Source organism: Lepidochelys kempii, chromosome 7, assembly GCF_965140285.1.
Source record: "Lepidochelys kempii isolate rLepKem1 chromosome 7, rLepKem1.hap1, whole genome shotgun sequence".
Classification (NCBI taxonomy): domain Eukaryota; kingdom Metazoa; phylum Chordata; order Testudines; family Cheloniidae; genus Lepidochelys; species Lepidochelys kempii.
This window is the reverse complement of record NC_136386.1, coordinates 92646284-92661229: the sequence shown is the minus strand read 5'-3', so window position 1 is coordinate 92661229 and position 14946 is coordinate 92646284. Positions and strand designations below refer to the sequence as shown.

General features: G+C 41.9%; 1 protein-coding gene across 8 annotated transcripts in view; it reads right to left on the bottom strand.

Moving 5' to 3' along the window:
* The window catches only part of TNKS2 (tankyrase 2), a 70240-nt gene that overhangs the window by 21058 nt on the left and 34236 nt on the right, over nt 1-14946 (bottom strand). For 5 of the 8 annotated variants that reach the window (XM_073353834.2, XM_073353839.2, XM_073353838.2 and 2 more), the window contains 6 exons: nt 14327-14498; nt 13592-13689; nt 12947-13092; nt 10622-10787; nt 10030-10249; nt 884-993 (listed from right to left, as the gene is read on the bottom strand). In XM_073353834.2, the coding sequence (XP_073209935.1) occupies nt 884-993; nt 10030-10249; nt 10622-10787; nt 12947-13092; nt 13592-13689; nt 14327-14498 (912 nt within the window). The remainder of the gene's footprint in view (nt 1-883; nt 994-10029; nt 10250-10621; nt 10788-12946; nt 13093-13591; nt 13690-14326; nt 14499-14946) is intronic. The other 3 variants (XM_073353836.2, XM_073353837.2, XM_073353840.2) reach the window with 1 other exon arrangement.

Genomic DNA, 14946 nt, shown 5'->3' with positions numbered 1-14946 from the left:
ATCTAAATTACAATAAGGTCAGAAATAAACACTAACAAAACAGAAGAGACTATTCTGAACTATAATGTACCTGTGTATAATTAAGTCATTTTCTTCCATAAAACTGAAATAGATCAAACCAGAATACCAAATACAAACTCCTTTAAATTGAAGGAGTGCCAGAGGGGGCTTGAATTCAAATCCCTGAATCTGAAAGCAGCCCAGGCTGCATCCAAACACAAAAGGGCCTTATTTCCTGCTTTGGGTTCACAGATGTCTGAAATCTCACCAGATCACCCACAGAAATGTAAGTGAAATCTTTACTAGTGAAATTCTACTAGTATTCACATGTGAAAAGCAGTTTTACGGGACATCTTTTAGGCTGCTTGTTTTTACAATAGTTTTTGAATTACCTTTCTCAACATAATTTCCAACAGTGATTTTACAAATTTAAAAACTATTGCAGAAGTGAAGACAGTTGAATTTGAGCTGCAGTTATAATTAACTAATTCCAAATGAGGTGATATTATAACACAATGACAAAAGCTTTTTAGAGATTGTCAGGCTACATAATTAATGCCAATAAAAGCATCAAGAAAAGGAGTACTTGTGGCACCTTAGAGACTAACCAATTTATTTGAGCATGAGCTTTCGTGAGCTACAGCTCACTTCATCGAATGCATCCGATGAAGTGATGCATCCGATGAAGTGAGCTGTAGCTCACGAAAGCTCATGCTCAAATAAATTGGTTAGTCTCTAAGGTGCCACAAGTACACCTTTTCTTTTTGCGAATACAGACTAACACGGCTGTTACTCTGAAACCTGTCAATAAAAGCATCATATCACAACTTTTTACAAAAGTTTCGAACTGTTCCAAAAAAGATAGTAAGTTAGAGATTCTTACCCCATAAGATGCTGCATTATGTAGAGGAATTAACCCTCCTTTATCCTGTGCATTCACATCAGCTCCATGCTGTAACAGGTACTCTGCAACCTCCAAATTGTTGTAACCAGCTAACAGGCAGTTAAGGGAGGAAGGAAGAGAAAAATCGTCACCAGAATAATTACGATTAAATACAACTTTTTTATTTTTAAATCACATCTGAGGGGAAAAAGTCTGCAAATAAATCGCCAAATTGTGTTATGTTGTGTGAAACCATTTACTACAGCTATGGAACAAATTAATCTTGTGTATTCAATTCCACAATAAGTGTCACTTAATCAATTTGCAAAGAGTACTCCAGTGCTATGTTTTTTTAATAGTTCAAATATTTAAGCAAGCACATACTCAAATTCAACATCTTTACTTGAAAATAAATGTGTTAACTGTCTGCACCTAGACATTTAGCATTGAGTATTAAGATTTTCCAAAATAAAAATTAATGGATTTCAAATCAGCACTGATGTTGGAAAATCTAAACTGTCCTTTTACCAAGAGTTATATTTCTAATAGAGTGAGCATTAGAAAACTTCAGGTAAGCATCTTCATTCTGATGGAGAAGAAAATTCTGCTTCCATTCCTGACAGAAACAGCCCACTTTGGCCCCACCCTTCTCTGTCTCTGTTCTCCAGCAAGTTTTCTTCCACCTTCCTTCACCTCTTCTGCTGAATCCCTCTGAGCTGTCAACCCCTTGCAATCTGCCAGTTCTGGTGGCCCCAAATTAGCACAGTCACTGTACTGGAAGGGTATCAGCTACATTATGTCTCTCCTTGCTGGTGCCTGGTTTTAAGGAGAAATTGGGGAGGCAAGGTAAGCAGGAAGGGTACTTGTCAATAAGGACAGAAATTCATCATTACAGATGAGAATCCTGATTTGGTGTGTCTCACTAAAAACTCACTAGATTTGACAAGATCAGCTTAATAGTTCAGGTTACTACAGATAACATACCTGACACCAAACCAAAAAAGCAATATAAAGAAAAGTTAAGCCACCTAACAAAATACCCTCTATTCCTTTACCAACAGATAGTTAAGCAGCATACGTTTTTACACCTTACTTTTGCGTTGCAGATAACAAACAACTATCTAATAACATTTGTGCATTAACTTACTAGTTTTTTAAAAATAGGAATGTTTAAGCATTAGCTGTAACATCCCCATGCAAATCCACACAAGCCCTGTTTTGTTCAATATCTTCATTAATGATCTGGAGGATGGCGTGGATTGCACCCTCAGCAAGTTTGCAGATGACACTAAACTGGGAGGAGAAGTAGATACGCTGGAGGGTAGGGATAGGATACAGAGGGACCTAGACAAATTAGAGGATTGGGCCAAAAGAAATCTGATGAGGTTCAACAAGGACAAGTGCAGAGTCCTGCCCTTAGGATAGAAGAATCCTATGCACTGCTACAGACTAGGGACTGGAGTAGCTACGCAGCAGTTCTGCAGAAAAGGACCTAGGGATTACAGTGAACGAGAAGCTGGATATGAGTCAACAGTGTGCCCTTGTTGTCAAGAAAGCTAATGGCATTTTGGGCTGTATAAGTAGGAGCATTGCCAGCAGATCGAGGGATGTGAACATTCCCCTCTATTCGACATTGATGAGGCCTCATCTGGAGTACTGTGCCCAGTTTTGGGCCCCAAACTACAAGAAGGATGTGGAAAATTGGAAAGAGTCCAGAGGAGGGCAACAAAAATTATTAGGAGGCTGGAGCACATGATTTATGAGGAGAGGCTGAGGGAACTGGGATTATTTAGTCTGCAGAAGAGAAGAATGAGGGGGGATTTGATAGCTGCTTTCAACTACCTGAAAGGGGGTTCCAAAGAGGATGCATCTAGACCAGTGGTTCTTAACCTGGGATGCACGCATCCCTGGGAGTGCGAGACATGCCAGATTTTTTTAAAAGGTAAATAATTGAAAACACAAATTAAGCACAGGCACGTAAGTACAACTACTTTGTTTCATCAAACCTATGTATTTAACAACATTAGACATTTTTTAACAATTACTGTAATATACAATCAAAAAATATATCTAGGTTTAAAGAACTGACCTACTTCAACGATTTTTGATAAGGGGTGGAAGAACATATTTTGATTTTTTATAAGGGGTGTGAGAAGATATTTTGAGAACCAAGGGGTGCAGGCTGCAGTAAAAGTTAAGAACCACTGATCTAGACTGTTCTCAGTGATACCAGATGATAGAACAAGGAGTAATGGTCTCAAGTTGCAGTGGGGGAGGCTTAGGTTGGATATTAGGAAAAACTTTTTCACTAGGAGAGTGGTGAAGCACTGGAATGGGTTACCTAGGGAGACGATGGAATCTCCTTCTTTAGAGATTTTTAAGGTCAGGCTTGACAAAGCCCTGGCTGGGATGATTTAGTTGGGGATTGGTCCTGCTTTGAGCAGGGGGTTGGACTAGATGACCTCCTCAGGTCTCTTCCAACCCTGATATTCTATGATTCTATTCACCCCATGGCCCCTTGGAATGGCAGCCTGTAACAGTCTTGGGCCAATGGACTTGTCACAGGAGATCCTCCTGAGGTAAACCATGAGAAGCTTATCGGATGCAGAGGCTGGCTCAGTAAGAAAGCTTGGAGCTTAGCACATCAGGAGTTTGCCTAACAGTTCTGCCTCACCCTGTAGAGTTTAGGGGCTGTGACATTGAGAAGAGGACAAATGGAGATTGCTGTGGGGGGGCTTTAGGGAGGGTGACAGAAACAACACTGTCAAATAAAAGCTTTCAAAAATAATGAGACTGGCTTAAATATAATACAATTTAGAAACAAATTGCATTTTTGTTTGCCTACTGATTTTTGAGCCTTTAGATATAAGTCACCCACCCCCAAATTGGGTATGATCATTTTGGATTCAAAGGTCAATTTTAAAGGGACAAAAGTGCCAACCACTCCTCTGGCTGCTTGGAGAAGACTCCACTTATCCAGGTGCCACTCTGTCCTTCTCCCCATCATTATCCTGCTTCTCCCTCCTGTCCCACTCACATTCTTCCTCCGTGCTACCTACAGTCTTATGTCTTCCATCTGCTCCCTTAATATTTGCTCTCCCTATCTCCTCAGTTTCCTGTTCCTCACATTCTCCTTCCTGCCTCTATTTCCTTATACTTCTCCCAACTTACTCTTCTTGTCTTCTCTGTCTTCCCTCCCATATTCACTTGCTCCTCACAGCGCTCTTCTCTGCTTCTTTGGTAGAACACAGTGCCACCATCTTCCCCGAGGGCAGCTAGTTTTCACTATCTTTGCAAAGAGCAGCCTAAATTTCCTCATGACCAGGCTGTATAGAAATGGTGACTATCTTAACTGATGGCAACCTATAGTTTTAATTCCCCTGAGAATAATGAAAAACACCTACCTAGCCAGTGTTAGTTCCAGTCCCACCCTAGGGCAGAAATGTGGAAAAGGTTCCAAGACACGTTGCTAAAATTTGCCTGTCAGTATATTCTTTTATTTTGGGGGAATGTAATTAAAGTATTTTTTGAAAAAAGATTAGACATGCAAATGAAAGGGGCTTAGGGCTGCCGCGAGTAGAGGACGAATTATGAGGAAGGAGATAAATAGGGATGAGTGGTAAGGAGGAGAAAGGGGCTGGGGGAAGGGTTGGGAGTTGCAGTAGATGGGAGGGGAGGGGCACTGGGAAGGGAGACATGGAGATGAGTGGCAAGGGACTGGGGAAGAGCAGCAAGGGCACCTGCCAGTCCCACATTCTTGCTTCCCAATGTGTGCACCATAGTCTGGAAGGGCTATTTCTCCTTGGAGGTCTGAGTCTTTCTCCTTACCTGCACATGTGTGCCAGAAATAGGGAGGCCACTGCCCATCCGTGGGGGTCTGGCCTCCCCTCATGTGAGCCGGGATAAGGTGGTGAGGCTTATCTTTCTAGGAGTGTCTGAGTCCCTCTGCCTACCACCCTTTATGCGATCTGGGGGCTCCAGCCCCTCTGGGGTGCCAGAATTTCTCTCTCTAGCTGCCTCATGAATGCTGGGATCTGGGGGACCTTGTCGGGATGGGGAGTAGGGGGGAGCGGGAGGTGCCAAAGACTTCTCCCTGCAAGCATCTGGGTGAGAAGCTGAGAATAGGCATACCAGGAGCATGCATCAAGAACACACTGCATATCAAAGGCTCTCCAACACTAGGGGTCAAGGGAGGGGGAAATGGGAACATCCAAGAACATGAATGGAGCAGTTCATACATCTCAACACTTTATTCATCTCCATAAGGTGTTCTCATTCAGTTGAGACCATCACATTGAGATGAATAGGTCACTTCACACCTCTCAGAGTCTCCTAGGCTTTCAGGATTATCCTGTCACAGTAGTACATTTCCTCTCTAATAAATCTAACCAAGGGCTTGTCTACACTACCAAGTTTAGTTGACAAAACTTATGACGACTTTTGGCTGTCGACATAAACAAAAATCGCCAAAGGGTGTTCACACTTGCTCCCTCTGTTGAGGGATCATGTCCACATTGGGGACATCATCATCAACAGGATGAGCAATGCACCGTGGGTATGTATCCCACAGTGCAGTGTTGTGGGAAGGAAGAGCTGATTCTCTCCAAGTTCTCCCACAGCCCCCTCAGCAGCTGAGAGCAGCATCATGAGTAGCTATGTGAGCTCTCCATGATGAGGAATGGCAAAGCAGCACATCAGTCTGCCCCCCTCTTCCTGAAGCGGCAGAACGGGAGCATTCCAATTATTTGCTCTCTTTGTTCCCCAAATGGAGCAGCACACAGATACTTCCCCAAGCTTTGAAAGGGGAGGGGTGCAAGGCAGCAGAGATCAAAACACTGAGCAGAGCAATCAGGGCAAGTGTTGTGGAATACTGGTGGAAGACAGTTCTGTGAACAAAACCATCAGGAGTGTCTACGCTGGCTCTTCATCGACAATAAAGGGAGGAGAAAAGACAAAAGTCTCTTGTAGGGGTGGAAGTTTTTTGTCGCCAAACCTGGGCATTTTTCGTGACAAAAGTCCTATCGTAGTATGTACGCTCTTGCTGTTTTGTCACCAAAAGGCAGTTTTTGGTGACAAAACTTGGTACTGTAGACAAGGCCCAAGTCAATGTACAGAGTAACAGCCGTGTTAGTCTGTATTTGCAAAAAGAAAAGGAGTACTTGTGGCACCTTAGAGACTAACCAATTTCTTTGAGCATAAGCTTTCGTGAGCTACAGCTCACTTCATTGGATGCATACTGTGGAAAGCGTAGAAGATCTTTTTATACACACAAAGCATGAAAAAATACCTCCCTGCACCCCACTCTCCTGCTGGTAATAGCTTATCTAAAGTGATCACTCTCCTTACAATGTGTATGATAATCAAGGTGGGCCATTTCCAGCACAAATCCAGGGCTTAACAAGAAAGTCTGGGGGGAGGGGGGGTATTTTTTCATGCTTTGTGTGTATAAAAAGATCTTCTACATTTTCCACAGTATGCATCCAATGAAGTGAGCTGTAGCTCACAAAAGCTTATGCTCAAATAAATTGGTTAGACTCTAAGGTGCCACAAGTCCTCCTTTTCTTTTTGCGAATACAGACTAACACGGCTGTTACTCTGAAACCTGTCATTATGCAAGGCACTGCATTTAGCTGTATGGAGTGGAAATCTATCAACTGCATGAAAAAACTTGTACAGATACAGACAGACATCATCTTCCTTTCCAAATGCAAACAGATGGACATCGTACCAAAAGGACTGAAGGTAAAAAATCCATTACAATCTACATACCATGCAGACTATGCTGACAGCTTGTGCCACAAGCTCTCAAAGAAACTGCGGAACCACCTGATCAACATCCTCTACAGCAAACAGGGAAAGATAAAGAATGAGCTCTCAAAAATGGATACTCTCATAAAAAAACAACCTTCCACACAAACTTCCTCGTGGCTGGACTTTACTAAAACTAGACAAGCCATTTACAACACACACTTTGTTTCTCTACAAAAGAAAAAGGACACTAAACTTTCTAAACTACTACATGCCACAAGGGGCCATAGCAATGGTTCCCTCAACCACCCAGCAATATTGTTAACCTATCCAACTATACTCTTAGCCCAGCAGAAGCAGCTGTCCTATCTCGGGGCCTCTCCTTCTGCCCCTCCACCCCCACGAACATGATACAGTTCTGTGGTGACCTAGAATCCTATTTTCGACGTCTTCGACTCAAGGAATATTTCCAACATACCTCTGAACAACATACTAATCCACAGAGACCTCCCTACCAACACTACAAAAAGAAGGATTCTAGGTGGACTCCTCCTGAAGGTCGAGACAGCAGACTGGACTTCTACACAGAGTGCTTCCGCCGACGTGCACGGGCTGAAATTGTGGAAAAGCAGCATCACTTGCCCCATAACCTCAGCCGTGTGGAACACAATGCCACCCACAGCCTCAGAAACAACTCTGACATCATAATCAAAAAGGCTGACAAAGGAGGTGCTACTGTCATCATGAATAGGTTGGAATATGAACAAGAGGCTGCTCGGCAGCTCTCCAACACCACTTTCTACAAGCCATTACCCTCTGATTCCACTGAGATTTACCAAAAGAAACTACAGCATTTGCTCAAGAAACTCCCTGAAAAAGCACAAGATCAAATCCGCACAGACACACCCCTGGAACCCCAACCTGGGATATTCTATTTACTACCCAAGATCCATAAACCTGGAAATCCTGGGCACCCCATCATCTCAGGCATTGGCACCCTGACAGCAGGACTGTCTGGCTATGTAGACTCCCTCCTCAAGCCCTACGCTACCAGCACTCCCAGCTACCTTCGAGACACCACTGACTTCCTGAGGAAACTACAATCCATCGGTGATCTTCCTGATAACACCATCCTGGCCACTATGAATGTAGAAGCCCTCTACACCAACATTCCACACAAAGATGGACTACAAGCCGTCAAGAACACTATCCCCGATAATGTCACGGCTAACCTGGTGGCTGAACTTTGTGACTTTGTCCTTACCCATAACTATTTTACATTTGGGGACAATGTATACCTTCAAATCAGCGGCACTGCTATGGGTACCCGCATGGCCCCACAGTATGCCAACATTTTTATGGCTGACTTAGAACAACGCTTCCTCAGCTCTCGTCTCCTAACGCCCCTACTCTACTTGCGCTATATTGATGACATCTTCATCATCTGGACCCATGGAAAAGAAGCCCTTGAGGAATTCCACCATGATTTCAACAATTTCCATCCCACCATCAACCTCAGCCTGGTCCAGTCCACACAAGAGATCCACTTCCTGGACACTACAGTGCTAATAAACGATTGTCACATAAACACCACCCTATACCGGAAACCTACTGACCGCTATTCCTACCTACATGCCTCCAGCTTTCACCCTGACCACACCACATGATCCATTGTCTACAGCCAAGCTCTGCGATACAACCGCATTTGCTCCAACCCCTCAGACAGAGACAAACACCTACAAGGTCTCTATTAAGCATTCTTACAACTACAATACCCACCTGCGGAAGTGAAGAAACAGATTGATAGAGCCAGAAGAGTTCCCAGAAGTCACCTACTACAGGACAGGCCTAACAAAGAAAACAACAGAACGCCACTAGCTGTCACCTTCAGCCCCCCAACTAAAACCCCTCCAACACATTATTAAGGAGCTACAACCTATCCTGAAGGATGACCCAACACACTCACAAATCTTGGGAGAAAGGCCAGTCCTTGCCTACAGACAGCCCCGCAACCTGAAGCAAATACTCACCAGCAACCACATACCACACAACAGAACCACTAACCCAGGAAGCTATCCTTGCAACAAAGCCCGTTGCCAACTGTGCCCACATATCTATTCAGGGGACACCACCACAGGGCCTAATAACATCAGCCACACTATCAGAGGCTCGTTCACCTGCACATCTACCAATGTGATATATGCCATCATGTGCCAGCAATGCCCCTCTGCCATGTACATTGGTCAAACTGGACAGTCTCTACGTAAAAGAATAAATGGACACAAATCAGATGTCAGAAATTATAACATTCATAAACCAGTCGGAGAACACTTCAATCTCTCTGGTCACGTGATTACAGACATGAAAGTTGCGATATTACAACAAAAAAACTTCAAATCCAGACTCCAGCGAGAGACTCCTGAATTGGAATTCATTTGCAAATTGGATACAATTAACTTAGGCTTGAATAGAGACTGGGAGTGGCTAAATCATTATGCAAGGTAGCCTATTTCCCCTTGTTTTTTCCTACCCCCCCCCCCCACGTTCTTGTTAAGCCCTGGATTTGTGCTGGAAATGGCCCACCTTGATTATCATACACATTGTAAGGAGAGTGATCACTTTAGATAAGCTATTACCAGCAGGAGAGTGGGCTGGGGGGAGGTATTTTTTCATGCCTTGTATATAAAAAGATCTTCTACACTTTCCACAGTATGCATCCGATGAAGTGAGCTGTAGCTCATGAAAGCTTATGCTCAAATAAATTGGCTAGTCTTTAAGGTGCCACAAGTACTTCTTTTCTTTTTTCAAGTCAACTTAGGGCACATCTACACTAAAAACTTAAGTCAGGCTATGTGTTAGGTCAATTTACGGCCATCATATTAATTATGGTGGCTCATGTCCACACTACACCTCACCAGCAGCTCTTCCACTGACCGAAGAGGGGCAGTGTGGGGGACTGGGGGTTTAGCTGCTCCCCAAGGCTCTGAGCTCCCTGCTGTGAGCCTGGCTGCCCCCACTCCTCACAGGGAGCAAGGCAGTTACCTCCGGCTCCCAGTGGGGGAGCTCTGCACCCAGAGCTCAGGACCCTGAGGTCAGCTGGGCTCTCGCTGGAGGCCCCCCCCACCCGAGGGTGACAGCCCAAGCTGTCTTGTTGATTTCATGGCTCCAGCATGGAGCCGTGGAATTCCCAACAGCCGATGTAAATAACCCAGTGTCTAATGGACATTGCATCACCCTAACTACACAGACATAAGCCCTACACCTCTCATGGTGATGAAGTTATTATGTCGGTGTAGTGGGGCACTTACATCGGTGGCAGCAAGGTTGTAGTGTGTACATTGACATAATTAGGTAAGATCTAAGTATGTACTAATTGTTTAGTATTTAACAGCACTAACCTGCTAAATGTAGTGGCGTTGAATGTCTTCCTTGTGTGTCACGACAATTTACGTTGTCAGGCGAACAAAGCTTCTTTACTCGGGCCAAACAACCCTTCTTGGCAGCATCTAGCAAAGCTGCATCTCCTCTAAGTAGGTCTTGAATATCAGTATCACCATCTTTAACTAGATCCAAAGCAGTATTTCCATCTCTGTTCTTCTTTGTGGAGTCAGCACCATGCTGTAGCATATAAAAGGCCAGGAAGATATTAAGTACTCATCTCACTTTAACTATTGTCAAAAATGGAAATAATCAGAATAAGTACTTGTAGATCTTAGATAGCTTATATACCCCATTGGTAATTTATTTCCATTCACATTCAACTTGTGTAGAGAAAAGCTATCATGTATTCCAAAGAATAAAAAAGTCCACACAATAGTGAGAGGAAGGACAGTGTACCCTTAAAGCGTATTTCTTAATTTAATAACCATTGACTGGAAACCCGACCCGAATAAAATCCAATTTCTTATAGAGCCCTACCCAACACTTCGGATTAAACACAACACACTTATTTCCATCAATTAACCTCCTCTCTATCAACCTGTAGAGTACCTGCAATAGAAGTTTGCAGATCTCGTATTTTCCTTTTGCTGCAGCTTCATGTAAGGGAGTGAATTTCCACAAATCAGCTACATTTACAACCGCACCGTGTTTAACAAGCAGTTCTGCTACTTCATAGTGACCATAGGAACAAGCATTGTGCAAAGGGACAAGACCTCTGAAAACAAGATTAAGCAAACTTCTCTTAATACATGCTACATTTTAGGTTTACATCATTCTGTCAAAAACAGCTCTAACTTTATTACACCATGAATATTCTACAACTTTTCTGAAAACAATCAGATGTTCTGAATTTCTGACTAATATTTATTTTCGCCATTGTGTACTGGTTTCCCTTGTGAACGCATATTTGTCTTCCAATGGCTTTAAATCTTTAACAATCCAATGCTAAAAAATGCTCATTACTTCTTTTGTCAACTAAAGTGGCCTTAATTTTATCAGTGAGGATAACTGTGAACATATGAACATAAGAAAGGCCATACTAGATCAGACCAATGGTCCATGTAGCTCAGTATCCTGTCTTCTGACAGTGGCCAATGCCAGGTACTTCAGAGGGAATGAACAGAACAGGTAATCATCAAGTGATCCATGCCCTGTTGCCCATTCCCAGCTTCTGGCAAACAGAGGCTAGGGACACTTCAGAGCATGGTTTTGCATCCCTGCCCATCCTGGCTAACAGCTATTGATGGATCTATCCTCCATGAACTTATCTAGTTCTTTTTTTAACCTTGTTATAGTCTTGGCCTTCACAACATCCTCTGGCAAAGAGTTCCACACGTTGATTTGTGCTTTGTGTAAAGAAACACTTCCTTTTGTTTGTTTTAAACCTACTGCCTATTAATTTCATTTGCTGACCCCTAGTTCGTGTGTTACAAGAAGAAATAACACTTCCTTATTTACTTTCTTCACACCCATCATAATTTTATAGGTCTCTATCATATCCCCCCCCCCCCCCGTCATCTCTTTTCCAAGCTGAAGAGTCTGATGAAGTGAGCTGTAGCTCACGAAAGCTTATGCTCAAATAAATTGGTTAGTCTCTAAGGTGCCACAAGTACTCCTTTTCTTTTTGCGAATACAGACCAACACGGCTGCTACTCTGAAACCCATCTTATTATCTGTCTCATATGGAAGCTGTTCCATAGCCCTAATAATTTTCGTTTCCCTTTTCTGCACCTTTTCCGATTCCAGTGTATTTTTTTTGGATGGGACAACCAGATCAGCATGCAGTATTCAAGATGTGGGCGTACCATGGATTTATATAGAGGAAATATGATATTTTCTGTCTTATTATCTAACAATGTTGGGAATCATTAGGAAAGGGATAGCTTTTTTGACTGCCATTGCACATTGAGTGGATGTTTTCAGACAACTATCCACAGTGACTCCAAGATCTCTTTTTTGAGTGGTAACAGCTAATTTAGACCCCATCATTTTATATGTATAGTTGGGATTATGTTTTCCAATGTGCTTTACTTTGCATCAACAATGATCTTGCCCAGTCACCCAGTATTGTGAGATCCCTTTGTAACTCTTTGCAGTCTGCCTGGGACTTAACTATCTTGAGTAGTTTCGTATCATCTGCAAATTTTGCCACCTCACTGTTTACACCTTTTTCCAGATAATTTATGAATAAGTTGAACAGTACTGGTCCCAGTACTGATCCCTGGGGGACACCACTATTTACCTCTTTCTATTCTGAAAACTGACCATGTATTCCTACCCCTTGTTTCCTCTCTTTTAACCAGTTACTGACCCAGGGGAGGACCTTCTCTTTTTCCCCATAACAGCTTACTTTGCTTAAGAGCCTTAGGTGAGGGCCTTGTCAAAGGCTTTCTGAAAATCTAGGTACACTGGCTCACCCTTGCCCGCGTGCTGGCTCACCCTTGCCCTCAAAGAATTCTAGTAGATTGGTGAGGCATGATTTCCCTTTACAAAAACCATGTTGATTCTTCACCAACAAATTGTGTTCATCTAAGTGTCTGATATTTCTGTTCTTTACTATAGCTTTGCTATAGTGTGATACTTCTGCTGATGTTTAAAATGCAAATTCTGTACTATATATACACACATCACTATTTCTCACTTGTGTGTTTTGACTGGCCTAAATTACATGATTCAGGTCTTGTAGACTATATAGTGGGTATATTTTAAAGTCCTATAGCAATAGAGAGAGTGAGAATTTCTTATAGCATTATATAGGAAGGATTTTCCAAAGAAATATAAAGTATCTCAAATAAGACAAAACACGAACCAGTCAGCAAAATTCAAGGGCTCAGAACTATCACAAAACACAGACAACATCTTTTGAGTACTTACCCTTTATCTTTTGCATGAACATCAGCTCCATGCTGAAGAAGATACTCAACCACAGACACTCTGTTATATCCTGCTGCAAAGTGAAGTGGTGTGGACTGACGCCCTTCAATATCTCTGCAGTTCACACTCTGAATTGTACATAACTTCTGTGAAACAGACAAAACATACATTACTATACATGTAACAAAATACAAGCATGTAGACACTGGTCATAAAATACTGTTCTGCATATCTGATTTGAAAAATTACTTCTATTTACCATAACCAGAAGATTTAATAATACTCATTATAATCTGTACATGACATTTATTTTGCCAATGAGTTTTTACATAAAGGCTTTACTTTTCAGGGATCCTGTATCCCTGACAGCGCAAAGAGAATCACCTGTTTCCCTCTCTTTAAACTTTTAACTATTGTCAGAACTATTTCTTTTCAATGAAGAACTGAATAGGACTCTTCAGAAAAATGGGCCAATATTACTCTTTAAATCTAACCAGGGGATTTTTGCACAGTACGGGGGAATCAGGACCAGGATCATGAATCTACAGCACTCAGACTGAGAAAGGCTCTCCCTCTTTTTAAGCAACATAAATATAGTTTGACAAAATATGCACCCAAGTAAATATTAAAACTGCGTGTTCTTACTTTTACGGTATCCACATCTCCTGCCTTTGCAGCTTCCAGCAACTGTCGATCTGCATCTGAATTACTTAATGGGATGCCTTCTACAAAAGAAAATAGGGCTATAAAGAAAGTAATTGTTTGTATTTTTAGAGTTTATTTAACTAGAGAAACATTTAAGATCAGACTACTATATAGTACTTCAAGGGCTACTCTTAAATAAATCAGGAAATTCTAGTCAATGTATGTCTTTTCATATAATCCCCAAAATTTAACTTGTGGTTATACCCTTGAATTCACAGGTTTCCAAAATTGTGTTAATTTGCCCCTTGCATTGTCCTCAACTTTGGAAAATTGCAGAACCAGTCAAACTTCCCTATTCAGTCTCTGAATTTCAATTATTCTAAAACGCTTATATATTTAAGCTTATAAATTTATTATTCATGTTTTTTTTCACTGAAAAAAAATCTTCAAGCTATGTATATACTTTCTTACATCTGGCCACAAAGGCAAAACAAAAATAGCTAATATTGATCCTCACTTTTAGCCTAAGAGATTTCTTTTCAGTGACTCTCCAAACTGACTGGAAGTGGCAGGTCTACTAAATATGCAGGAGCAGTCAGCAGATGACAAGCATATAAAATATTTTTTTGCTTGAGCTCAGTGCTATTCCTTAATGGCTGACGATGCAGCAAATGAAACAAAATATGACACCATTTTTTAAATGAACTTATATCCTAAAACAAACAAACATAGTACCTTGTAGTAATTGTTGTACATTTTCATTCCCCATTTGTAAAGCTGTGAAACCCTGCAGTGACACAATTGAGGGATCACATCCAGAGCTCAACAACAATCTGCATGTCTGCAGATGGCCACAATGTGCAGCTCTATGCAGAGAAGTCTGACCAAGATTGTCCAATGCATTAACCTAAAGAGAACATAGAATCTTAAGAATGTAGTTTTACAGGATTTAAGAACATCAGGGACCTTATTTTCACAAATGACCAGGCAGAAGTTCACAATGAGCACTTAGGTCAACAGATCTGACCCCTGGAACCGTGAAGGAGAATCTTGATTTTCACTTTAAAAAAAAAGTTTAACTCATTTCCATGCAAAGGTAACCTAGAAAATATGAAAAATGTAAGCCCGTCACTAATGATGAATACAACAAGCAGCTGGGCTTTTATTTTACAGCAAAAGGGTAGCAGGGACCTAAGGATCCTGCAGCCCTTAACTTCCAGTACATTTATTTAAAATGAATCAGTAAAGTTGGGGTTTTACCCAGAAAATTATTTCACTAACCCTCTCCAAAATCCTTAGGCAGTGCCTGTGCAAAGCAGTCAGATAAAGATGGACACGAATAATTGGTAGCTAGA